The 26,464-nt window shown below is 33.3% G+C and overlaps 1 protein-coding gene across 2 annotated transcripts in view; it reads left to right on the forward strand.

Moving 5' to 3' along the window:
• Positions 1–26,464, forward strand: part of TRIO (trio Rho guanine nucleotide exchange factor) — a 600,806-nt gene that overhangs the window by 194,922 nt on the left and 379,420 nt on the right. For both annotated transcript variants that reach the window (XM_074199605.1, XM_074199606.1), the window contains 2 exons: positions 16,124–16,238; positions 24,705–24,897. In XM_074199605.1, the coding sequence (XP_074055706.1) occupies positions 16,124–16,238; positions 24,705–24,897 (308 nt within the window). The remainder of the gene's footprint in view (positions 1–16,123; positions 16,239–24,704; positions 24,898–26,464) is intronic.

Raw genomic sequence — 26,464 nt, forward strand, 5'->3', positions numbered from 1 at the left:
CTTAGTTTGGTGTCAATAGACCTCTAGATTTTCAGGGGATCTGAGAAGGTGAGAAAAAAATTATACCTTTTTTTTCCTTTGGTTTGTGATCCTATGAATTTCATTTAGTAAGTTTAAAAGCATTCTGAGAAGGGACTCCTACAAAAAGGTTAAAAACTAAATGTGATGATTTCTGAGCTGTTCTTTCTAAGATTGAGTTTTCACCAAATTCCCTAGGTGTCTCATTTAGGAATCATAAGTTTTGTACTTGTCCACATCTCCATTTTTTTAATGTGGGAATGATAATACTTCTAGTATCTATTTCATGAAACTATTGAGAGTTTCAAAAGAGATAATGTATGCAAAGCTCTTTGCAAACCATATTTTCTGACTTAAATTTATTCTGGCTCTCTTTTAGTAATCTGGTTTCCCTTTTGAGCCATTCTGAAGTTTCTTATAGTTGTTCTGGATCTCTGGAGGGTTCCCAGAATTCTGTCTTTGGTGAAACACTCTCCTTCATATGAAATTATTTGCTTAACACTTGTACTTTGGTTTCTCTTTGTGTTTTATTCATTTTTTTCTTCTACTTTTATGATCCCTTCTGTTGGTTTTAATTGCACCCTTGGGATTTTATAGAAGCTTTTTCTTTTCATATCTTTGATGTTTCCTTCTTTCTTTAGTGTTCTTCCATCATCTGTTCTCTGGTCATCCTCTCTTCCCTGATACTGTATGTAGACTACATGAGATTGGCCTGCTGGGTTCCCTCAGCTTCCTTTTGGGGGGGGGGAATTAATAATGTTTTCTCAAATCCTTGCCCCTCAATGAAGCTGGTTCCACCTGGTTTCCTGTCACTCTTCCCCTCAGACCCAAGACAAGCATAGGCACAAGTTTATTTTTAGCCGTCTGAATTCAACTTCTGCTCTCTTCCGTTCTCTTTGTTTCTAACCAGATAACTAGAGGAAAGGGATGCTTTCTGATGAACCCCAAATAAGTACCTGGTGTGATATCTCTATTCTAGTTCTGATATCCCAGGCAAATAAACCTGCCTATTTACTTGGGGGGCTGGGGGGTAGGCACTGAGTTTTTAAAATATAGTTCACTGATATAAACTCAAAGAGGTTTTAAGTTTGTCTAGAGGCTGTTTTGTTTCTTGTGAATTTAAGTATAATTGTTTTATACTTGTTATTCAGTTCCTTTGCTTGAGATCGAAGAAGTTTATAAAGAATAATTATTTTGAAGATCTTGTCTGACTTCTTAAACTTTTTGTCTTAAAAACTCCCCTACCTTTCCCTTTCTTTTTCTTTCTCCTTCCTCTTTCTCCTCCTTTTCTTCTTTCTTCCTATCCCCCCTCATAGATAGATAGATAGATAGATAGATATAGATGCATGTGTGTAGTCATACATACAGTTATATAGTCAATTGCTATTATTATTGCTATTAATATCAAAAAATGGAATGATTTAGGGGGAAAAAATCTGAATAATTTTTTTAACCATTCTAGCAATGCTAATAAGACTACTCAATTTAGGCATTTGTGTTGTTGAAGAGGAGCAGGGAATATTTTAGATTAAAGATTATTGTTAGATGATATCATTCTGACTATGGAGGAAGGGAATAATAGGAGATGTAGATAAAAAAGGAATTTGGAAACAGATTATAAAGGGATTTGAATGCCAGCTTGAGAAGTTTGGAATTTTTTTATTGGCAATAGAGAGACATTAAAGGGATTAGAGGGAGCAGCTAGGTGGCACAGTGGATAGAGCACCAGCCCTGAAGTCAAGAGGATTTCAGTACCAATCCTGCCTCAGACACTTAATAATTGCCTAACTGTGTGACTTGGGCAAGTCACTTAATCCCATCCCTTAAATAAATAAATAAAGATTTTAGAAAGGGATTAGGATCTGGTAAATGCCTAACAAAGCAGTTACTCAGTTCCTATTATTTAGGGAATGAATGCATATTATGCAGGAATATACAAATACTTGTGTTTTACTAGAACCAGTACTTCCTGTAAAACATAACCCAAATCCCCAGACTCCCAGGTGATTTTAAAGCTCATCCTGCCCAAATTTCTTGACAAATAGTTTGACAGCTTTTGCTTTAACACCTACACCACTTAGGAATTGACTACTTCACAAAGTAGCTCACTGCTTTTTCAGTGAAATCTAATTGTTAGAAATTCTTATTTGAAGAGTGAGAGAAAACAATCTTTGATGGGTTTTTTTTTACCCTTGTAATACTCATTGTGTCAAATGTCAAAGAACCAAAGAATCTTAGAGTTTGAAGGATCTTTGGCAGCAGTCATTGAGTGCAACTATCCTTGAAAGAATCATTTACAACATACCAGCTTCTACTTGAAGATCTCTGGGGATGGCAAATTACTACCTCCTTAAGCAGCCCATTTTTACTTTTTTTTCTTTTTTCGGCACAAATCTAATTGTTAGGAAGTTTTTCCTCACTTTATCTTCTTCTGTCCATTAATCCTTGCTCTGGTCTCTGTTCACATAGCTCTTTAAGATACTTGAAAAGTGCTAATATATTCTATCCCTCACCTCAAGTATTCATTTATTTGATCTTTTAACTATCCTGTTCACTTTTTTTGGTATTACTTCTTTGCCATTATACTTTTTAAAAATATGCCACCTAGACATGGATACAATTCTCCAGATGTTTTATAATGGCCCTTTGGGGAAAATTTCATAATTATATCCATTGGTTGGATGTCTGTTCTTTTTAAAGCCACTAGATGCCTCTTACCAATAGAAAACACATTTGTTTCCATCATTAGGAATCTTACTTTATTTAGGAGGAAATGGTTTTATTGGCCTGCAGATTGTCTTTTACTATGATTTACACTCATATAATAATAATATATTACTAAATTTATTCTCTCAAAAATTGTTTAATTTTAATCTACATCCCACAGTAATTTTTGTCCAAAAAGTAGCGAGAGAAAAGCAGTGATTTTGCTCTTCAACCTCAGATTTTTTGTTTTATTATTATACTTTGAAGGCAGGGGTAAAACCTGGTAGTTCATGAGTTGTGAATAAAGAGCAACCCAAAGTGGTCTGAATGAGAGCTGCATCTGCAAAAATCTAAAATCAAATTCCCAATTTCATTATGGAAAAATATCTTTATGCCTCACTTTTTCCACCCATATATCACTAAGATTAAGTTCCTGTTAGTGAAAATTATTGTATTTCCTCAAGTAATTTCACCAGATGACTAAAATGTATTGCTATCTTACTTCAGCCCTAATTCAGAAACAGCATTTGGCCTGAATATGTTTCTCCCACGAGGCAGGAATAAAGTTTTTTTTCCCCTGGCATGGACCAATAGGGATGGGAGTAATGTTCCTTTTCATGACACTTAAGCTAACTAACAAAATGATTCCTAATTTGTAAGAAAAAGCAGGAGAAAAATATGAATAAATAGCTATTATCTAAATTTTATTTATCAACTCGAAAAGATCACATGTCAAAGAATATCTTAGATGGCCCAGTTAAAGGGGTTAGTTTTTGTCTCTGCATTACTGGATCAAGATTGATGGCCAGGGAATTTTAGAATTAGTCTGACAATCTTAACAGCACCCCCTCCTTCCATTCACTCCCACCCCCCAAAAAAAAAAAACAAGGATGTGGGGGGAAAGCTGAACAGAGTTTTCTTTTCCTCTGATTTTGGACCATGGACCATACATATAGTCTAAACTATGTGGAATGTAGTCCTCAGCTGTTAACCATTAACTTATGAAATTCTTTAAACAAACATAGTAACTTTAATGAATTGCTTTATTTCACCTAGTTCTAGTTATTATGTCCTAAATTCAACATATAGTTTTTTTATTATATGAAGACTTTTGTGTATCCCCCTCAAGTTACCTCCTCTTCCTACTTTTTGGTTTCTTGAGTTTACCAATTTTTGTATGGGGTATGGTGTTATTTGTTTGTTTATTCAATTTTTAAATGGTCTAGACCTGTGATTTTGTTGGGTAGGAGACTCCTATCAATAAAAATCTCATTGCTTTTCTATAGCTTGGAGTTTTAGAGTTAACTGGGCAAGTGGTGAAAGGATCACACAACCAATATGTGTCACATGCTAGATCAGAACTTGGACCTCTCTGACCCCAAGCTGCCCCTTTATCAAACATGTTAGGTAGTTCTGTTGTTTCATTTGTACCTGCCTCTTCATGACCATGTTTGGGGTTTTCTTGGCAAAGATACTACAGTAATTTTCTGGTTATTTCTCCCACTCATTTTACAGATGAGAAAACTGAGGCAAAAAGAGTTCAGTGAATTGCTCAGGGTCACCCAACCAGTATGTGTCTGAGGTCCGATTTTAACTCTCCAGACCCAACACTCTATCCACTGTGTCACCTAGATGCCTTTATCTACCATTTTGCTTCTCAAATAGAGCCTGCTTGACAAATAATTTTCTTATTGCCCATCAACTCTTCATAATAGTTATTGCTAAGCAAAAAAGGTAACAAGTCCTCAAAACTGCATCCATTTTGTAAGAGTACCTTATCCTTAGGGAATGAATTATAGTTTCTCATTCTAAAAAAGGAAAATATACTATTTAACTTTACATCTTTCAACAATGATTTCAGTGATCAAAACAAGAGGGGGCTGCATTAGAGTAAACTCTTGGTTTAAGTTTTGAGAGGAAGCAGGAGACAGAGACAGAAACAGAGAAGTATAAATTTTTTTCATTTGTTTGTATATTCTTTATGTAGAGAAGATCCTTTTGTGGGAGCGCTCTAAGCGAAGAATTTTCAAACTTGATTCATAAAGGTGTCTTGTGGCACTTGGACTATATTTGGCGTAGGGTTTGTACTCAGTCACCTTGCTGTGGAAAGAAACTATTTTTAAACATTTCTCATGCTATTGATTTAGGTTCTTGTGGTTAGTTTAATTCTGGAGTCCCTGAATTGTGTATTGGAAATATATATATATAATTTGTTATTTCACTGGCTCTGGATGTTCTGAACTTAGAAGCAGATTAGTTAAGAATTGAACATTTGCTTGTTGAAATGCCCTTTTCAGCTAATTGCAGTAATTTCATTGAATTTTTCTTTTCATGTACTCCCGACAGAGGGCAGAGACTGGGTGATCCAGGGCATCATTCATTTTGAGATACAGGTCAAACTTTGACACTTATATCTTATTGCAATGCAAAAGAGAGTAGATCCCCCAAGTTCCCTCTATACAAGCTTTATATCTAACATACAATTGTGGAACTTCTGAGTCTACTTTAAAAAAAAAAACACAAAATGGACAATAGAATAAAAAAACCAAACTTTTAATTTTAGTATTTAGCTGGTATAATTATACTTTGTAAATGTTCTCATCTGTAAAATGAGGGTGAGGTAGATAAGCTTTCAACCTATTTTTTTTCCCCAGCTCTAGAATCCTGTGATTTTATGCATTTTCTATATGAATGTACTTAAATCCCTTTCTGAGGAATAATTTAACTGTCTGGTGGGGTCTAAAATTATGATTTGAAAAGCAGTTGCCTCTTCCAATATGTATCTCACTATATTTTTTCAGTATAACACTTCTCACCCTCCTTTCCTCCCTCAGAAAATGGCCTGGAGGAAAATGTCTGTTTAATCGATAAAATTCTAGGCTTTAGGCCAAGACATTCATGTGCAAGCTAATAATCTATGTATTAATAAGGAAAATATAGCAAATTTGGCTTTTAAAACATTGTTATAAAATAAAATAAAATTCTGCATAAGTTCTAAATTTTATCTGAGGTTTCGTTATTTTTCAGGTTTTTAAAATTTTGAAAATTACTTTTTTTTAAGTTTTTTTTTTTTTGCTAGGCAGTGGGGTTAAGTGGCTTGCCCAAGGCCACACAGCTAGGTAATTATTAAGTGTCTGAGGCCGGATTTGAACTCAGGTACTCCTGACTCCAGGGCCAGTTCTCTATCCACTGTGCTACCTAGCTGCCCCTGAAAATTACTTTTTAAAAAAATGCACAAACTAAATTTATCAACCAATTTCAAAAGTTAGAACTTTTGGTAATACTGTAAATGAATAATTTCAACTGTCATCCCCCAAAACTAGCCTTTTAAAAATATTTTTAATGTTTGTAAGTGGCATTATGCATTAGATATTTTTAGTGAAATTATTGAATTGTGACATTTTCAGTTGGTTCTAGGATATGAACTTTTCATTCTTTTTAATTCTTTTGTTCTTTTCTCATATTTTACTCCATCTTTTTTTTTTAAAGGCAATGGGGTTAAGTGGCTTGCCCAAGGCCACACAGCTACGTAATTATTAAGTGTCTGAGGCCGGATTTGAACTCCAGTACTCCTGACTCCAGGGCCGGTGCTCTATTCATTGCACCACCTAGCTGCCCCTACTTTATCTTTAACACATAAATTTGATACTTGTAAGAAGTGCATTCTTGATATTTAAAAGTATTAAAAATTTATAATTTTATTTGGAACATAAGATAAACACATAGAAATATATCTGGCAACATGTCTATATTGGATAAATGCTAAATGATTGGTACAGAAAGGGGAAAGCAATCCTGAGTAGTCAAAGGATATGGGACAACTCAAGTTGACCCTTGGATAGATTTAGGGACCCAGTAAGGAGAACAATACTTAGAGTTGCTGGGTATAGGATATGAAATGTCTTATTTTGTTATACTTTGAGTTTCTGTAAGAAACAATAAAAAAGAGAGATGCCTACATACCCAACCTTAGAATAATTATTATCTCATTTTTCATTTTTCTCTAAATTTTCTTTGCTTGTTTTACCTTCCTCAACGCTTGGCTTTAAAAAAAATATCCTTTCAACTTTTTTTTAGTATAGAGCATTGTCTACAGAAAAATCAAGATTTTTTTGTTTAATTATCAGCTTTGATGATTCATAATTTCTCCTGTGTGAGCCCTTCCCTTTAATAAAGATTGTAGCCCCTCCAATATCTTCTTGTTCAAACAGGTCCTGCAAATAATTTTTTCATAAGTCTTTATAATTCAACCAACTAATATGCTAAAACCTAATTCCCCTTTTAAAATATCTTGATTTTACTAAGGTAGCACTCTGGCTATCCTTTTAAAGATTCTCATCCTTGAAGGTAACTAATCATAAATAAATCATAAATACTTTTAAAAAAACACAAAATGGACAATGGAATAAAAAACAAATGTGGTTAGTTTAACTCTGGAGTCCTTGAATTGGAAACATACATATATATATATATGTGTGTGTGTGTGTATATATACACATATATATATATACACACACACACACACACACACACACACACATATGTATATATATGTATTTGTTGTTTCACTGGCATTGGATGTTCTGAACTTAGAAATAAATTAGTTAAGAATTGAACATTGCTTGTAGAAATGCCCCTTTTCAGTTAATCGCAGTAATTTCATTGAATTTTCGCTTTCATGTACTCCCGACAGAGGACAGAGACTGGGTGAACCAGGGCATTTTGAGATACAGGTCAAATTTTGACACTTATGACCGTTTTGCAATACAAAAATAATATATGTTATATCACTTCTTATATGCAAGTCATCCTTGATCATATGCTGCATCTTAAACTATTATGTGACTACCTATTATTTTTTGGATCCCTTCTTTTGGCTTAATTATTCCAAAAAATGGAAATTAAATACCAATAAATAGATCAGAAAAAGAGAATTATACATGAAATTATAAATATTTATTATTTCAACTTTTTTTCAAAACATAATGTCACCAAAATCTTAAATTACACTAAGCATATTGGGATTCCCTATATTATCAATTCAGCAGGTAATTTTCAAAACTTCTGTATTTGTGATTCTTTCTTAACTTTCCTTCTGTTCATTTAAAAATATTTCATTGATCCTCTTTTTTTTCCTTATACTTTGGGGGCACTTTTATTTTTTAACCCTCTCTCTTTCCTATGCCCTTTGAATTATATTTAATTAATAGTTTTATAATGATTATAGGCTTTTTTGATTCTATAGCTATAGGGAGATTATTAGAATTAGATGGAATTTTGTGGAATTAAATGTCAGAAAATTGAGTAAAAAGAAGAGATCAAGTTGAATTGCATTAGAGAAACTATCCATCCTAAATTCAGTGGTCCACATGATCCCAAGATGCTCATTTCCATAGAACCCCATTTCTTTAATTCCAGTCTTTTCTGATGTGACTGTGAGTCCTGAATGGAACGTGTAGTCATTGTAAAATATAAAATTAAAAGTAATTCAAGAGGGGAATAAATGGAAAAGAGAAGGCAACTGGGAATGAGAGGCTAACTAGGGATAGTGTAGTGAAGAAAAAAATGAAAGAAAAGAGTCATTAAAGCTCTTCTTAACTCTGTTTTCCTCTCATAAAGCCCTGAAGTGATAGTTTAAATATTGAGCTTTTATGATTGCCACCAATGAAAACATCTCACAAACCAGGCATTTGTGTACATACACAAAGACACACAGACACACAAACCAATATAAGATCAATTCCATTCTGTATCTCATATTATCTTTCTGATTTTCATCTGATGTGGACAGGTTTTCTGTAAGCTAATTTTCTCTTCTTTTTTATATTTTGAGGAAATAGTCCTTTAGTTTTCTTTTAGCTGGAGTTAGTCAATATATATTAAATCTTCAGAACATGTGTGTATAATTCTTAGTAATCCCAAATGAATGTAGCCTAAAAATACTATGTTCTGTTGCTCTCCTTTTTGGGGGGAAAGGGGAAACAAAGAAATTATGTGTGTTCTGAATCCTTGTTGGGGCAATTGTTTTGCATTAGTTAGGATTACAAAGTCATGATTGGTCACTGCATTGATTAGAATTATGAAGTCTTTCAGGGTTGTTGTCCTTTACATTTATTGTGACCGTCATTGTTCTTCCAGTTTTTGCTTACCTCAATTCTTTAAGTCAGCTAAGTTGAAGTACTGTAATGGTACATTATCTTTCTATTTTCTTCCAGTTTGCTATTTTTGACCTTTGCTTTAATCATTTACAGGTTTAACTATAGTCAGTCAGTTGTTTTGAAATGACTGCAACAGATGTTTTAGTGGAATGAACATTATATTTGGAGTTAGAAAACACTGATTCAAACACTTTAACTTAATACCACCTGTGAAATTTTGGGTAAATTAACATCCCTGAGCCTCAGTTTTCCTCTTAAAAATGAAGATTTGACTAGATAATTTTCTAAGATACTTTCCAACTCTATTCTATTAGTTATAGCCAATTTTGCTTTTTACAATGTCAGACAATCTTTGCCAAGTTGACTTTAAGAAAATATTCACATTATATAGGTTTAAGCAGCCTATAAACTTTTGAATACTGTCATTTCTTGATCCCAAACCATATTTTCCAGAATAGTCTTCAATTTTTCCTCCCTACTCCCCAATATATATTTACATTGAATTAACATTATATCATTATATCTAAGTATATGTTGATTTCACTTGGAATATCTTGCCACATTCTTTAGATAACTTTTCTATTTCTTCACCCTTTGCAAGCATTGTTGATATATAAACTGTAGTTATCTTCATGGTGGTCTGTTTAGTCTCTTTGTGAGCAGGTGCAAGCATCTCATGATCCTGTTTCTTGTTGCCTTTGGGTGTATGATGAAACCAATTCTTGACAACTATTTCTCTGAGTAGAATCTTTCAATAGTCTGTGTTTAGCACTACTTTTTTTTTAAGTCTCCTGTTTTCATATTATGCAAATATTTAAATAGAAATGTGGCAAAGTTACACCAATAACCTATAGACTTACTGTCTTAGAATAAAGATTATATAGGCCATGGATCAGCAAGCTATGATGATGGGCCTCACAACATCCTGCTTTTGTACAACCTCATAATAAGAATGGTTTTTGCATATTAAAATAAAGTTTTAATGCACTTAAAAAAAAAGATGAAAGCCATTCAGGGCTATGCAAAATTAGACCATAGGTAGCTTTTGCCCTTATGCATAGTTTGCCTATGGCTGATTTAGATCTCTAGCTTATACTTACTTGCAATATTTTAAGAAATGGATGTCTTTATATTTTGTCTACTTTGGGGGCTTGCATTATGAATAACTCATTCTCTCTTACTCTGAATTTCTGCAAAAGTCCTGTTATTAATGTTATTAATTTCCTACCAAGAATGGATTAATGGTTTTAAAAAAAGTTTAGTGTGTCTCTTTTGTCTATTTTATTCAATGTTGACAATTATCATTTTATAAGATAATTATAATTTTTCCTTTTATTGGGAACTTATGTCATCAACCAAGAACAAGTAAACAACAAAAGTATCATGAAAAATTGTGATATCTTCTTAAAGCTAGTCTGTTTAAGAAATATAAGTACATGCAAATATATGTGCCTGTATATAGCATAAGTACTGTGTTTTTTATACTATTTTGTTTTGTGCATTTAAAAATCAAATATAATATAATTAATAGAATTTTGCAAACCTTACAGTTGATAAATAAATATTAACTATTATTGTCATTCAGTCCCACAAACATTTATTAAGGGCCTGCAATGTGCCAGCCATCTGCAGAGTACTAAGAGTACAAGGACAATACTTTTTCTCAAGAAGCTCACAGTCTAATGAGGAGCTTGAGTAGAAAACCCTCTCTTGAAAAGAAAAATATATGAAGTCCAACAAAAAAATCAGTATGGCTTATATCCTGTTCTTCACAATCTTGTGTGATGGATAGTGTGAATATTAGTTTCATTTAATAAATGAGGAAACTGAAATTATAAAAAATTCACTAATAGTCACTCAGCTAATTGAAAAGATAACTGTGATTCTATAACTGGTTTTCTCCCTCAACATTAAGTATTTTTCCCAACTGAATCTGAATACCTCACAGTAATTATCCTTATTGAAAAACTAGAAAGATATACACACACATACACACACACATATGTGTGTGTGTTTATATGTGTATGTATACATATATATGAAATAAGAGAAAGATATGGACTGGTATTATTGAATAAGAAAAAAAGGATAACAGATGAACTGCTTATGGGTAACCAGACCACATCAAGAAACCTAAATAAAGAATCATAGTACATTAGATATATCTCTTATTTTATATTAGGAGGACATGATCAAAAGTCAGATACCATAAGTTGAGATTAGACTGTGACCTGAATGTTGGAGAAGTAATCTATATCATTGGAAGAAATAACTTCATTGTTAGATCACCAATCCATTGATGTCTTAGTGTAAATGTAAATCCTTATTCTTGGGTTCAGAAAAATCAAATTTAGAAGTACATATATGATCTGTTAGTTCTAATTGCACTATAATATTATCAATACTGTGATTTGCAGGTAAAAATAAAATCCTACTGTCTAACAAAGGAGGTAATAGTTCCACTACACTCTTTTCTGGTTAGAACACATCTTTGATGTTAATATTCAGCTCTGAATATCACATTTTTAGGAAGTTAATCAAGTTCTAGAAAAGATTTGATAATGCCATGAAGCAAAACTGAAAGTATTTGAGATATTTATACTGGGGAAATGAAAATAGTGGGAGACATGAAAATATTTTCAAGTATTTTTGAAGAACTGTTGAATGAAAAAAAAAGATGAGACTTTTTTTCTAGGAGCAGTGGACTGATATTGTAGAGTCAAAGGTTTGCTGTTAGGGAAATGTTCAAAATGCTATGGAAAATGGAATGAGCAACCCCCCAGGAAGTATTGAATTCCTCTTCAACAGAGGTTTTCAAGAAATGGTTTCCATTATGCCTGAATGAGTTTGAGCCAAATTATGAAATATCATAAATGACCTAATCAGGAATTTATGTTTGATAAGAGACTGGGGAGCCATTGAATATTTTTTTTTTTTGTTTTAAGTAACATAATCAGAGCAATGCAATACAATAGGAAAATAGTAGAGCTGTTCAATAGTGAAAAAGGGTAAATTGGGGGGGCAGTCTGAATGTAGCAAGACTAATAAGAATGCTATTATTTTACTCTAACCTAGAAGAGATGGCTTTGTGAATGAGGAGATTCAATTATAATGAATGTTAGGCAGTATATGCAAGTGTTCTGTTTTTAATTCTAAATTAATTCTATTTATTGAATAAATTAAAAGCAAAACAACATCCATTAAAAATATGGATAATCATGCAAAACATTCCCCTATTGAAAAAGAAGAAATAAGTAATAGTAGTAGTAGTTGTTATTGTTACTGTTGTTAATAGTATTTAGTAGTAGTAGTAGTAGTAGTAGTAGTAGTAGTAGTAGTAGTAGTAGTAAGTAGTAGTAGTAAAGATGCTTCAGTTTGCACTGAGTCCATCAGTTTCTCTAGATGTGAAAAGTATGTTTTATCATAAGTTCCTTTGGATCTGTGATTGGTTATTATATTGATCAGTTATTAAGTCTTTCAAAGTAGATTATCTTTACAACATTGCTATTAGTATATAAATTGTTCTAGTTCTACTCACTTCACTTTTCATCACTACATGAAAGACTTCTCAGGTTTTTTATTCCCTTCAACATTTCTTATAGCACAACAGTATTCCATTATATTAATATATCATTATATTAGAGCTATTCCTTAAATGATGGGCATTCCTTCAGTTTCCAATTTTTTGCCTCCACAAAAAAAGTCACATTAAAGATATTGTGGCTGGCAACTGATTGGTTATAAAGAGCTCATTATAAGACTTTTGTTTGCACATATATACCAAAATTCTTATGTTATATATGACCAGAGAACTAACTCACTGTTAAGGGAAGGAGAGCTGAAAAGACTGAGGAAACCTAATGACTTTCTGCCATGGGGTTAAACGGGGAGGCTTTCCTGTATGTTTACATTTGTGTTTATGTTCCCCTATCTTTTTTTAGATCTCTGGGAAAGTTTTATCCTTTGGCCTGTGCTCTGAGCCTCTGGAGGGCTTAAGTAGCAACAATGCCACAACTGCTTGGGATCCTAATAAGACCATCATGGTCCACTTTTTCAGAGAGGTTGGCATAGAAGATAAATACAAAGTAATTGTGGAGTAAGTGGGTAATAGAGGAAACAGAGACAATATGTTAGATTATATCCAGAAGTGTTGCCAATAAAGAGAAGCAAGAGGGTGTTAGCTTGAGGATGGTTTTAGGATAAAAGAGGACTTTGAACATGTTTTTAGTTTTCATAGAGGAAGATATTGAAAATGTAGTAGAATAAAAGAGAGATGGTAAATGGGACCATGTCATCACAAAGACAGAAAGTGATAATACAAGGACAGGGATTACACAGCAACCATATATAACTGAGAATAGAGGGAAGGAATTGAGGAATGGGGCTTATTGAAAAATTTAGAATAAATCATATCTATGTGGTACAGGGGAAAGATTACTGGATTTAGAGGAAAAGGACCTGAATTCAAATCCTACATCTCTCTCCCTTATTATAGTTATTATCATGACTTTTCTTTTTAGATTCAGATTCTCAACTATAAAATGAGAGATCTGGATTATATGACCACCCACACCCCTTTTCTGCTATAAATATATGATTATGTAATGACTTCAATCTTTTCATTAATATTAGGAAGTGAGGTCATATTCTGGGAATGAAATTAGAAGGAATATAATTGGGGGCTACTAGGGATGAGGGTTAGTTTAAATCACTTTGGGGAATGTAATAGTAAGAGATAATTGTCAACCAGCAACAAAGAATAAATTGAGGTTAGTTAGCATACATTTGTAGGGGATGTACCCAGCCTTGTTTAGGAACTCCCTTAATAGCATCTGTTTTCTGTGAAACAAGGGCAAAGTGGATAGGTATTAGAAATGTCCTAGTGTAAGCTTTGGGAAGAGGGAATATTAAAAGTAAATACAGTAAAAGCATCAATGTAATAGTTGATCATAGGGTTAATGGTAAGGTAGAGATGGGGACAGAGTAGCAGTGATAGACTGGGAGAAAAAAAGAGACATTGAGGTACTGAAGGTTGCAATCTAGTCATCATTAAGCATTTTATTTAGTACCTATTATGGAGATACAACAAAGAAAAGTAAAAACTGCTAAGGGAAGTAAATAAGAGAAGGAAATTGCCTTGAGAGAGATGATTCAAAGTTCAAGATCTTGGAAGTAAGATTCTTCTTAATGATTTTGAAATCCAAGTTCTGTTGGGAAGTGTGTTGGCTGAAGTAGAATAAAAATGGGAGTTCAGAATTTCAAAGACTTATTGAAAGGGTCTTTCTTCATTGTGGATATCATACTCTTTAGCGATGAAAGAGGGATTGATAACAGAGCTTTAAAATCAGCCAAGAGTTGTGAGAATTTCTAGGTGATGGGTAAATGACAAGGATTTGAAGACAGTGTGTATAATCAGATAGCATGAACTTTGAAGCAGAAGATGTTGAATTAGAACCAGGGCTTGGTTGTGGAAGGAGGGAGCAATAAGCATGTTGATTCTGTCTCTAAACTTTGCTGTGATCAGATGTTGTACTAAAAAAGATTAGTTAAAACAGGAGAAAGGCTGTCATTGTCATGAAGTGATCATATAACTAAATAAAGCAATCAAAAGAGAGGATGTTGAATCCTTTGAAAGTTTTATTAGTGAAATAGGGGGAAATGGTGCAGTGGAAAGAAAAAAAAAACAATGAATTTCTAGTCAGTGACTTGGATCAAAATATTAATTCTTCTAATTTTACTAGAGAACTCTGAATCCCAGTTCCCAAATCTGAAAAATGGCACTTCTGGACCAATTAATTTCATGAGGCCCTTTCCTATTCTAAAACTGCTGTCTTCTGACAATGTATTGAACTCCAAATTCCCTTAGCCTTGCAGTCAGGAATCTCCATGGTTTGTACTCAAGCTATTTTAAGTGTTATCTTTAGTCACCTTCACATCCCCACAAATTTATTCAAATAAGTCTATTTTCAATCAGCTATCATTTGTTAAACATTTACTACTATATGCTGGAGCAGTTGGGTAGCATGGTACATAGAGTACTAGGTCTAGAGTCAAGACCTAAGTTCAAAGTCATCCTTGGACACTTAGTGTAACTAGGTAAGTCACTTAACACTTTTTGCCTCCATGTCCTCATCTGTAAAATGAACTGGAAAAGGATATAGCATCTCTGCCAAGAAAATTCCAGATGAGGTCGGACACAACTGAAATGTTTGAACAATAATAAGCTTATGTATTAAGCATTCTCCTGAATATGATTTGTGGATTCCCATCTATCTTTCCAGCTGTATCTTATCTAAATCATACCTATTTTGGAAAACCCAACTCCATCTTTTCTTCCTTTATGCCAAGCACTCCATCCAGAAGTGAGTTTCTTTTTTCCTGAATTTACAGAGCATTCTTTTGTCACTATTTAAGATTCATTCATATACTGTCTTGTTATTCATTCCACAAATAGATTGTAATCATCTTAAATGTATGGATAATGTTTTATACATATGCACACACATATATACATTTGCATATATATATATATATATATATATGCTTTATCCATCTATTGTAATTTCAGATCCCATCTGTAACACTTGAATAATACTTTGAGGACTTACCTCAGGGGGTTGTGAGACTCAAATGAGCTAATGTATGTAAGAAGCTTGAAAATCTTAAAGCTCTAGATAAATGCCAGCTATTTCACACATTTTTCAGGGCCATCAGCACCAGTTGCAGCACCTGCAGGGATAGATGGTTTCCATCCTTTTTCTTTCAGGGTTAGAAGCAGAATCTTTCTTTGATAGAAAAGGGAGGATTTAAAAAAAACTACTGAAGGTATATTTATTCTATGCATACACACATTAAACTTTTTTTCTTCCAAAATGAAAATTCATTCTTCTAGATGAAGAAAGAAGAAAACACAATGAAAAGACAGTTCACGTAGCAGCATACTGTGAATAATATGCAGGGCTGTGTGGTGACCCACTGACATTTTTCATTCGATGAGCTGCCAAGAGATTAGAAATAGCCTTGGCATGCCTAGATAAAACAAGGACTCTTGCCTGTTGGCATTGCTGTACCTGGCTGTTGCTTTTGATTAAAATGAGCTTTTCACAGTATGTCTTGTATCATTGTGTTGGATGGAAATGAAGTCTTTAAAAAAAAATATCCAAAAGTAGAATTATGTTTTCTTTTGGTTTCCTATTATTTCCTTCTGTGCATTTATTGAGTGTTTTCTGATTGTTTTTCAGGTGGTAGAGATAAACGTGGAGGTCCTATTTTAACCTTTCCAGCTCGCAGTAATCATGATAGAATACGGCAGGAGGATCTGAGAAGACTAATTTCATACCTTGCCTGTATTCCTAGGTAAGTTGTGATTTGTTGCTTGTAATTTGAAAAAAGCAAACCATTTAAGAAATTACTTAATATGTCTAGTATGCAACTTTTAATGATTCCATATTTTTACAGTCAGCCAGGAGTATTTCATCCTTGATATTTTCTTGTCACTTCCCATCTCAATTCAGTCTCTGCATCTTATCATTTGGATCTCCCAAAATATCTTTCATCACTCTTGTCTTTTTTACTCAACAAACCTTAACCTCAATTCAGGCCCTCATTGCCTATTGCCTGAACTACTCAGTCACTTATTACCTGATCCCCTGTTTTCAACTGCTCCCTCTTCCAGAGTTATCCTTCAAATTGCAACCAGAATAGTCTTCCTAATTAATGAATGCTCCAACACATCATTCCTGGACTTTTTGAAAACCATTAATTCTCCAAATACATTATTAACAATGTGATCTTCAGAAATTCACTAAACTTCCCTCAGTCATGTTTTTCTTCATGTATATAGTGAGTATACTATTGGTGCTACCTACCTTACACAAGGCTGTGGTGAGGATAGTTACTTTGTAAACTTGCTATTAGCCTAGTTTTCAAAACCTTCACAATCTCTCTTCAGCGTTCTTTTGTCTTATCTCTTCATTCTTCATTTATTTTGCATTGAAACCAAACTTGCTTACCTATCCCAACACAATAAAATTTGCCTTCTTCTGAATCTTTAGTCATACCGTCCTTATACTTTAAATTCCTTCTTCTCCTTTATCTCTGCTTCCCAACTCTATCTCTTAAAATCCTATCTATCCCTCATTATCAGCTTCATATGAAACTTTCCCTAGTCCTTTCCATTTGAAAGTAATCTCTTCCTGTTGCCCTTCCTACTTTTCTCCAACCCTCAACTCATATCAAAAATTGTTATAGAAATTTTTCATAATTTTAAATATCTATCGATTATTATTTAGTTTTGTGGTGATTTGTATGTTTTCTCTTTGCAATAGATTATAAATTCCTTGAGAGTACAATCTGTATCTTTGTCATCTTTTTGTCTCTTCTTGTGCCTAAAAAAAAGGTCTTTACATAATGGGAACCTAATTAATGTTTTCGTATAAATGATTGGTCCCCTACAGACACTTATACTCACATTTAAGATGATTTCCTTAATTTTTCTAATTGATGTTTCTGACACAATTCTTGTTACATTATTAACATAGATCAAAATATAGGGAAGTGGCATATCCCAGTGACAGATTATATACTAATTTAATCATATTTGCAAAGCAGTCCATTGGGAGGGGAAATCATTATCACATATTGCTTATCTACTAAGTTACCTTTCTTTGGTGTATGAGTAGGGTAATAATCAAAAATTAATTTGTTGTCATTAACACAAAGGATATATCCATGGCACACTGGGGAGGAGTGTAGCTCTAGGTTCAAGTCCTTTGGTAAATATTAATTTTGTGATCATGGACAAGGCATGTTACCTCTCAAGTTCCCCTAAAAAATCCTCTTGAAACTCTTCAAGTTGTAGAACAGTTTGCATTCTGCATTGGTAGAGGAAAATTTTCACTCTAATAAAGTCAAGCAATCTAGACCAAACAATCAAAACCATAAACACCAATTCTCTACCCCTTTCTGTCACTGACCATATTATAAATATATTCAGTTAATCCAAAGTATTATATGGGTAGAATGATATTACTCACTGCCCAATGATATTGGTGAATATGAATGCTGGTGTTTAGAAAAAAATAATTGTCTTTTCTCCCCATAGGTTATCCAGCAGTCTTGGTGAGAGGTACTAATAGAGCCTAACTTACTAAAAGATACTATCTTTGTGAAGGATCCATTTGTTCTTTCTCTTGGTAAAATTTTAAAGTTAATTTATTGGACAGCTAACAAAACACAGGAAAAAAATTTAGATAATTCACTGAGATCTTTTTCTTCCCTCCCTTTCAACTCATATGCCTTCCAGGACCATCTCCTGTTTAACCCTATCCTCACATAAAAAGACCTTTTCTGGGGCGGCTCAGTGGCACAGTGGACAGAGCACTAGCCAGAGCACTGACCCTGGAATCAGGAGTACCTGAGTTCAAATCTGGCCTCAGACACTTAATGATTACCTAGCTATGTGGCCTTGGCCAAGCCACTTAACCCCATTTCCTTGCAAAAAAACCCCTAATAATTAATTAATTAATTAATTAAAGTTTTTAAAAAAGACCTTTCCTAAGGCAAACTCTTCTACATGAACATCCTATTCCATTCCATTTTCTGCAGCAGATTGTATCATCCTTAGTTACTCACTAATCTCAACTCACTTCCTATCTATTTCCCTGTTGCCTGCAGATACTCCCATGTTTGGCCCATCCTCAAAACACACACTTGATTGATCTGTCCATCCCTTCAGCTATCCCATGCCTCTCCAGCCTTTTATAGCAAATCTCATTGAGAAGAGTAGCAATAATAGGTGCCCTCACTTTCTTTCCTTTCCTTTGATTCTCAATTTTCTACTTTTGAGCTTCTTTACTCATCATTTAACTGAAATTGCTCTCTTCAGTGTTTCCAGTGATCTTATAATTGCCAGATCTAATAGCTTTTTCTCAGTCTTCAAACTTTTTTTAACTGCTGTCTTTGATACTGTCAATCATCCTGTTCTCCTTGATAGTTTCTTCTTTCTAGATTGTTGTGACACTACTTTCTCCTAATTCTCCTCCCACTTATCAATCTTTCTCTGCCTCTTTTGCGGGATTTTCATTCTGTCCATAATCACTAACCATGGATGACCTCCAAAGCTTTGTTCCAGGACTTTAAAATTTTTAAAACTATTTCACTTGATGATCTTATCAGTTCTTATGGATTCCTTTACCATATCTGTGCTAAGAGAACAAAAGAAAAGACTGATTTTCAGGTGAAATGATCAGGGTCTCTTAAGATCATAAAAAGAAATGATAAATGAAATATGATTTGTTCATCCAATTCTGATATACAATAATATGAAGGTAAGGTATTCCTTCAGATTTGAAAGAGATAAATTTAGGACAAATAAGACTAGTCAGTGACAAATGTACCTTTGTTTAACTTGTTCATTGGTACTATTTTCATAGCTAAAATACTGAAATATTATGGTTCAACTTACCATTTGAGGTTGTGTGTGTCCCTTAGTGATGCCTTAGCTATAGTGACAGTTCAGTAGAGATTTAACCCCTTTGAGAAATGACTACCATTTTCTCCTTTCTCTTTAATTTCTCTGCTTTGTATGACTCCTCAGAATTGTAGAATTTGGGAGTTGAGGAAATCCCCACTACAACATCCCTGACAGGTGCTAGTCAATCTTTGCTCTCTCATATCTGTACAGTGAACCTGGGAACAAAGAGCAAGTCTTTCTCTTATACATCTTTCAACTTTCATATGTCACAGTGGAAAGAGAGCAGGATTTGGAGTTAGAAGATGTTGGAATTAGAAGATGTCTAACCTGTGTGAACTTGAGCAAGCTGCTTAACTTTTTCTGGGTCTCAATTTTTTCATTTATAAAATGAAGGAATTGGTCCTTTCCAGTTCCAAGTCTCTGATCCTGTGTGTCTCTCTTTCTCTTTTACAACTCCTTCTCTAGTTTAGACATCTATTCTTCATTTGATATGATTTGTAGATTCCTCTCCATCTGAGGAATCTCATCGACTGTAGTCCAGTTTTTTTTTTATGTCTTTCTTTAAAATGAGAGCTGGCCATAGTTCTCTAGATTCAATTTTAACAAAATAGAAGACTGATGGGATTGGGGATGGGGGTGGGACTATCACCTCTGTCTTATTCTGCTTAATTTTCTCTTTGCCTTTAGTGCTACCAGGTGAGTAGTGAAACTCAATAGTGAAAAATCTGTATGAATCTTCTGAGGGAAAAAATAGCTAGACAAATCTTGTTCTTTACCATTGAATATGTTATTCAATTTTCTGTTTGTGGGGGTTAAAACAACATTTAAAATAATATTAATTCTGATACTTTTATAATCTTTGATTGAGCCTGAACTTTTAATATATTCTGTTCAACTCTGTGACGAATGTATTCTAGAATATTTTACTTTTTTTCAAGAATAATTTAAGGTGACTGAGTAATCTATTCTGACATAGTGCATTCTTTCTTACTCAAGGACACAGTTACTGTAGATTGAAGTTCAGTTTCATCTCTCAGTTTTTAAAAAGGAACTCACATCATCTCTGTGTCCAGTAAAGCTTCTGTTTCTTTAGAAAATTATTTTTAAGAAGAAGTAGAAGAAATCTACATAGAGTAGAGTGAGAACATCAGTGTTAAATTGAGATTCAATTTATCTTAAAGGAAAGGAAGGATTGTGGGCAAAGTGCCTTGGAAACAACTGGCAAATGGGGAGATATGTGTCAAATAGCACATGTCTTGAACTATGGACCATGTCTGGCATGTAATCTCTCTTGCTAGGAACTGTGCATGTTGATTAGGTGCCTATAAATACAAACCAGTCTCTTAGATGGTTATAATTCATTTCTCTTTAAATAGCACCTCATTTTCTACTTCGGAAAAAAATAAATAAATTAGGAGATGCACAGTTAGCACTGCTAAACTACTGTTGTTGAAACAACTGAGAAGTTCCAGATAATCTCCAATCCATTGTTTTTTCTATGTATTCTGCTATACAGCCTGGAATTATTCAGGATTCATTCTAAGCCTTTTTCAAGTGGGAAAACTTTGTAGCATTGTTATAGGTTATGTTAAGAAGTTTGTTTATAATAAAATAAAATCTATCTTGATCTAATGAAGACTGATATTTAAAGTACCAATTAATAAAACATATAACTGCAGTTTTCTGATGGCATTTATTTGGTATATGGATTTAGATATATTTGTTACTTCAATAACAACATTCTATAGTACATCATAGAATTAATAACAATTATTATATACCCTTATAGAGTTTTCTCCTTTAACCTGTGTAAACCTAAAGTAAATATTTGAATGAGAATTAGCATATTGACCCCCCATTTAAACTTAATAAGACTCAGATCAATTGGTTTTTGATGGGCCTGGTTGACTTTTACATGTCTAAATGCTCTAAATGGTTTATAAATTTGCAAATGAAGCACAATATGTTTCCATTTATATTGCTACCTTAATTGAAATTTCCTAATATAGACTGACCTGGAAGTGAAAGGAAATGATGTGAAAGTAAGTTATGTGAGCATCCACTAGTTTTAAATGAAATCAATCATTTAAGGAATGGGGGGGGGGGGGTAATATGGTAACACCTGCCAAATTTATCATTTTCTTCAATTATGTAACTATCCTGCTTCATCGAATCTAACCAGGTATGAATCAGCTTCCACATTACAGCATAATGCTGAAAAAAAACTCATTCATAATTCATTTTGTCATCCACAAAGGAATATAGGTATAATATGGACTCTAACCTTTAAAAATACCCTATACTGTGAAAGATTCATCATGTTATAAATTAAAATAAGAAACAAATGGATTGAGCTTTATGTTTATGTCAGTCCCCATACATAAAATACATATGAATGTATTATTTTTTAGCATTCTGTGGTAAAGGGTACAGAGAATATAATTATAAAGATATAATTAGGCAAAAATCTACACTTAGGTGTAGCATTTAGTTTTACAAAGATTTAAATTTAGGCCAGTTTCCAAGGTTGATTACCTAAGGCTAGATATCAGATGATTTCTTCATTGTCACAGTAAAGCAATGGTTCAGGTTGGGTGAAAACCTAAAAATATCATTGGCATTCACATAGTAATTTGGTATTTTCAAAGTCTTTTACATTCATTACCTAGCTAATGACATGGCTCCAACACCATTAGACCACACAAGCTGTTTTAGTGAATGGACTGTGTAATAGTGAGGATTAGAATTGTCCCTTAACTGTGGTGTAGCTTGGAAACTATCATAAAATATTCCCTATACTATAGCACCTGAGGCTTTTAACAAGGGACACCAAGTTATATGTACTTCTTTTCATCCTGGATTGAAGGTAATTTTAAACAGAAAGTGAACTTTTAAAAAAATAATAGATTTTGTGTAAAACACTTTGTATGATATCTTTATATCTGAATCTGATTCTTTCAGTAAACCTCTGTTTGCCTCAATTTCCACAACTTCAAAATGGAAATAATAACAGCACCTACCTCCATGGTTGTTGAGGCTCAAATGAGGTAATATTTGTAAAAATGCTTAGCATAGTACCTGCCATATAGTAGGTTTCTCTGTATAAGCTTATTCCCTTCACTTCCCTTACAAACCAGGCATCAAGAAAAGATGTTGTTCATCGATCAAAATAAATCTTGAAAAATGGTGGATACACGAATTACTTGCCCCTAATCTTTTTTTTCTTGAAGATTTTGGATATCTGACAATTTTGTCATAGAGCCTTAACAAGGAGATTAAAAGAATTATGCCAAAGAAAATAAGGGAAGTCTTGGAAAGTGATGAGAGGGATGGTTTCTACATCTTGAATCAGGGAAATAATATTGAAGAATAAAATTTCTATTGTTTTAGAGTTAAAAATTTTATTAATGATTATTATTAAGGCCATCCATATGTAACAAGAGTTCTACCATCTTTTCCCTCTAAGAGAATTCTTTTTTACCCTTAAGAAATACAGAAAAAGATTATGTATATTTGTTAAAATACATATTGATGATTCTTTTGGGGGGGGTTCCCAAGGCAATGGGGTTAAGTGACTTACTCAAGGTCACACAGCTGTGTAATTATTAAGTATTTGAGACTGGATTTGAACTCAGGTCCTCCTGACTACAGGATTGGTGCTCTATCCACTGTGCCACCTAGCTGCCCCTAGATTGATGATTTCTTGATAGATTTCAGAGGGTACTGGATTGTTATTTTCAGTTTTCTGAGTCAAGGATATTTTTGTTGGTTGAATGATTATTTCCAAATAAATTTATAATTTATTAATCACAATAGCAACTCTAAAAAATGTTTAAAAAATAGCATTTATATATATTTTGAAAATAGTAAAAAATATATTTCTGCTAAATTGATTCAGCCTATGGAAGACATGTTAGCTTATTTTTTATATTGAGTCGTTTAAGAAAATGAACCCCTTGTAATTTCTTTATCATTCATAAGTTAGGAAGAACTGATTTGATAAAATCATAGATTTAGTGCTGGAACAGACGTCCAAAATTATTTAGTGACTTGTAGTACAGTTTAATAGAAATAATACTAGTCTTGAAACCAGGAAAGAATTAAATTTAAACTTTCTAAGAACCTTAACACATATAAAAGCAATTGATACATTCTGCTTTCTCACTTTTTTCTTTTAAAAAGTTTAATGAAATATTTAAAAATAAATAACTTAATCATCAACCAACATTTCAATATACAAAGAATGAAAAAGATTTTATATGTGCCAATGAACATATTACTTTTTATGGTATATATTAAATGTAATATGATAGTAACAAAATTTCTTTTGGATTCCCTCATGAACAACTTCTTTTCCCTAAGTAATTCAAAAACTATTTTATTGATGTTCTCTTTTTTAAAATAGTCTCTGTTATTCTAATTTATCTTTCCCATTGAAACTGAACCACCCCACCTTACCCTATATTTAATCTTCCTCTTTTTCCTAGTGTAGTTTTCTTTGGGGAGGGAGGAAATTGTTGTTAAGTGACTTACCCAGGATCATGTAGCTAGTAAGAATCTGAAGTCAAACTTAACTCCAGGTTCTATCCACTGTGCCACCTAGCTCCCCTCCCTTTGCCTTCCCCCACTCCCAGTGTAAATTTTTTTTAAAAACCCTCCAAAGTATTTATATTCTAAACCAAGATTTTGGCTTCCATATTTCCCAGCTTGCATGCTAATCAGACATTTTTCCAGCTGAGATTGTTTGAGCCCTCCATGTGTCAACTGTCAGATTTTTTTTTCAAGAAATGGTGACAGTCAAGGTCATCATCTTTGTTATTTTTTGTTTGTTTGTTTGTTTTCCTATGTCTTCTCCCTCCATTCTTTAGGAGCATCAATAAATCATTTGAACGGGTTTGGTTTAATTTGTAGTATTTAGTGCTATTTCATTGTTCTATTTTCTTTTGATGTATAATTTTATCTTTTCCCTAATTGATTAATGAACTGTTTGAACATGGACAGTGGTTTTGATGTGACTACCATATCAGTAACCAGTTATTTTTCCTTTCTTCCTTTTTTATTCCTTTCTTTCTCTCCATGTCCAGCTTGATCATCTAGAATAAAATATTTATATATATTTATAATCTTTCATTCCAAACTTTATTGCCTTCTTCATTCTTGTGACTCTGCTGTTTGTTTTACTAATATTCTAACTGTATTGAAATACAAAATGCATTGTCAAACTGAATGATTATCTCTTGAACAATCATATATCAATGTAGTTCTAATATGAAGTTAGCAGTGTGGTATATAACTCTTTAGTTTACCTTTGCAAGATGTATTTATTTTTTTATTTTCTTTTTCCACAGTGAAGAAGTCTGTAAACGAGGATTCACAGTTATTGTGGACATGCGTGGATCCAAATGGGACTCTATTAAGCCTCTACTGAAGATTTTGCAAGAGTCCTTTCCTTGTTGTATTCATGTTGCACTGATAATCAAGCCAGACAACTTTTGGCAGAAACAAAGGACTAACTTTGGCAGTTCTAAATTTGAATTTGAGGTAATTTCTATTGTAGCAAGGCTGACCAAACTGATGTTCATAGTTGCTTTTCATCATTAATCAGAGAGTTAATTATTTGTTTATAGGTCATTAAATTTGTATTGTCTATCCCTAAAGTACATATGAGAATATATCCATGCTGCTTAACAGAGATTGGAGGATTGGGAAGAAGGAGTGAGAAATGGGGGTGAAGGGAGGGATGGTATGACCATTCTGTGAATCAAATAATATGCAATATTTAACAGGAAAAAAAAGGATTTTGTCTTTTAATTAATTTGACTGAATTTTTGCATTCTACATAGTGTAAAAAAGGAACACAGTGATTTAAGTTTCCTTGCTGTTAAAAATGAAAAAATAATGCTGTGATAGAGCACCAATCCTGGAATCAGGAGGAACTGAGTGAAAATCTGGCCTCAACCACTTGATACTTATTGCCTCACAACCATCCCCCTACCCCCCCCCCCCAAATAATGCATCTCCCAAGACTAACCCAAAGTGAATGACAAGGAGGGTTGTAGTCTATCGTGTTTAGTTACTTTAATTAGGAGTCCTTCTCACACACATAAAAAAGAGGTAGTTGGGGGAAGTGATGGAGATGAAGAGGAGAATGTTCCTTTAATGATATTGAACTGAAGACCAGAGGCATCTTCTTAAATTTTGACATAATCTTAATTGATTTAGCCGAGATCGACTTAAACAGTGCAGTGAATACTAGTACTAAATTGAAAAATTTTTCTTTTTTCTACCCTATTTTCATCTCCTCACATCTATAAGATATTAAAACCCTGTGAGGCAGTTTAATGAGGTGATAATGGGAATAAAGAATTCTATTCTTCTCTGTGAGTTTTTAACAAAACTCGATTGCTTGTATAAGCTTTATTGTTTTTTTTCCTGGGTAGATTTTTTTTCTTTGAACAATTTTAACCCAAAGTTTTGTCCAAATAAGGGTTATGTATAACTGTTGGAGCATTTCTGTTCAACTTTTCCCCACTTCCTCAGTTTGTTTCTCTTATATTGATCTATCATCTTGTAATATGCAGCTTAGATGGAAAAAAGATAAAATTACTCAGCTCTATTACCATCTTGTTTGTGGCTTATGCTTCTTATCATTCAAAGAAAAAATCAACATTAAATGAAATTTTACAAGATTCTAACATAGTATTTCTCATGAAAAAAAATTAGATACCTCAAAGCAGGTACATTTTGTTATATGTATTGCCTTCAACTGGAAAACTGAAAGAGGAAAATGGCAGTGTAATTCATGCAAAACCAGGGAGTATTCTACTGAGTCTGTCTCTGGACTTCTGAAGTCTCCTTCACCAGTTTTTCCATCACTCTATTTGTATATTGTCTCTCCTAAGATGAATTGTGCAGGTGATTGCCTCCAGGATTTTGCCTTTAGGGAGTTATTAAGTCAGTGAAAATGAATCTGACTCCTTAGGGATGGGACTTAACCTGCAGCAACTTTGCAGGCACAAATGCTGGTTTAGGAAAATGCTTCAGTATCTGGATCTTTTCTCTGGTGCTGAGCTTTAACTAACAAATTGATGCTAAGTCTTGTTTCTTG

This window comes from Macrotis lagotis, chromosome X (assembly GCF_037893015.1).
Source record: "Macrotis lagotis isolate mMagLag1 chromosome X, bilby.v1.9.chrom.fasta, whole genome shotgun sequence".
In the NCBI taxonomy this organism is placed as follows: domain Eukaryota; kingdom Metazoa; phylum Chordata; class Mammalia; order Peramelemorphia; family Peramelidae; genus Macrotis; species Macrotis lagotis.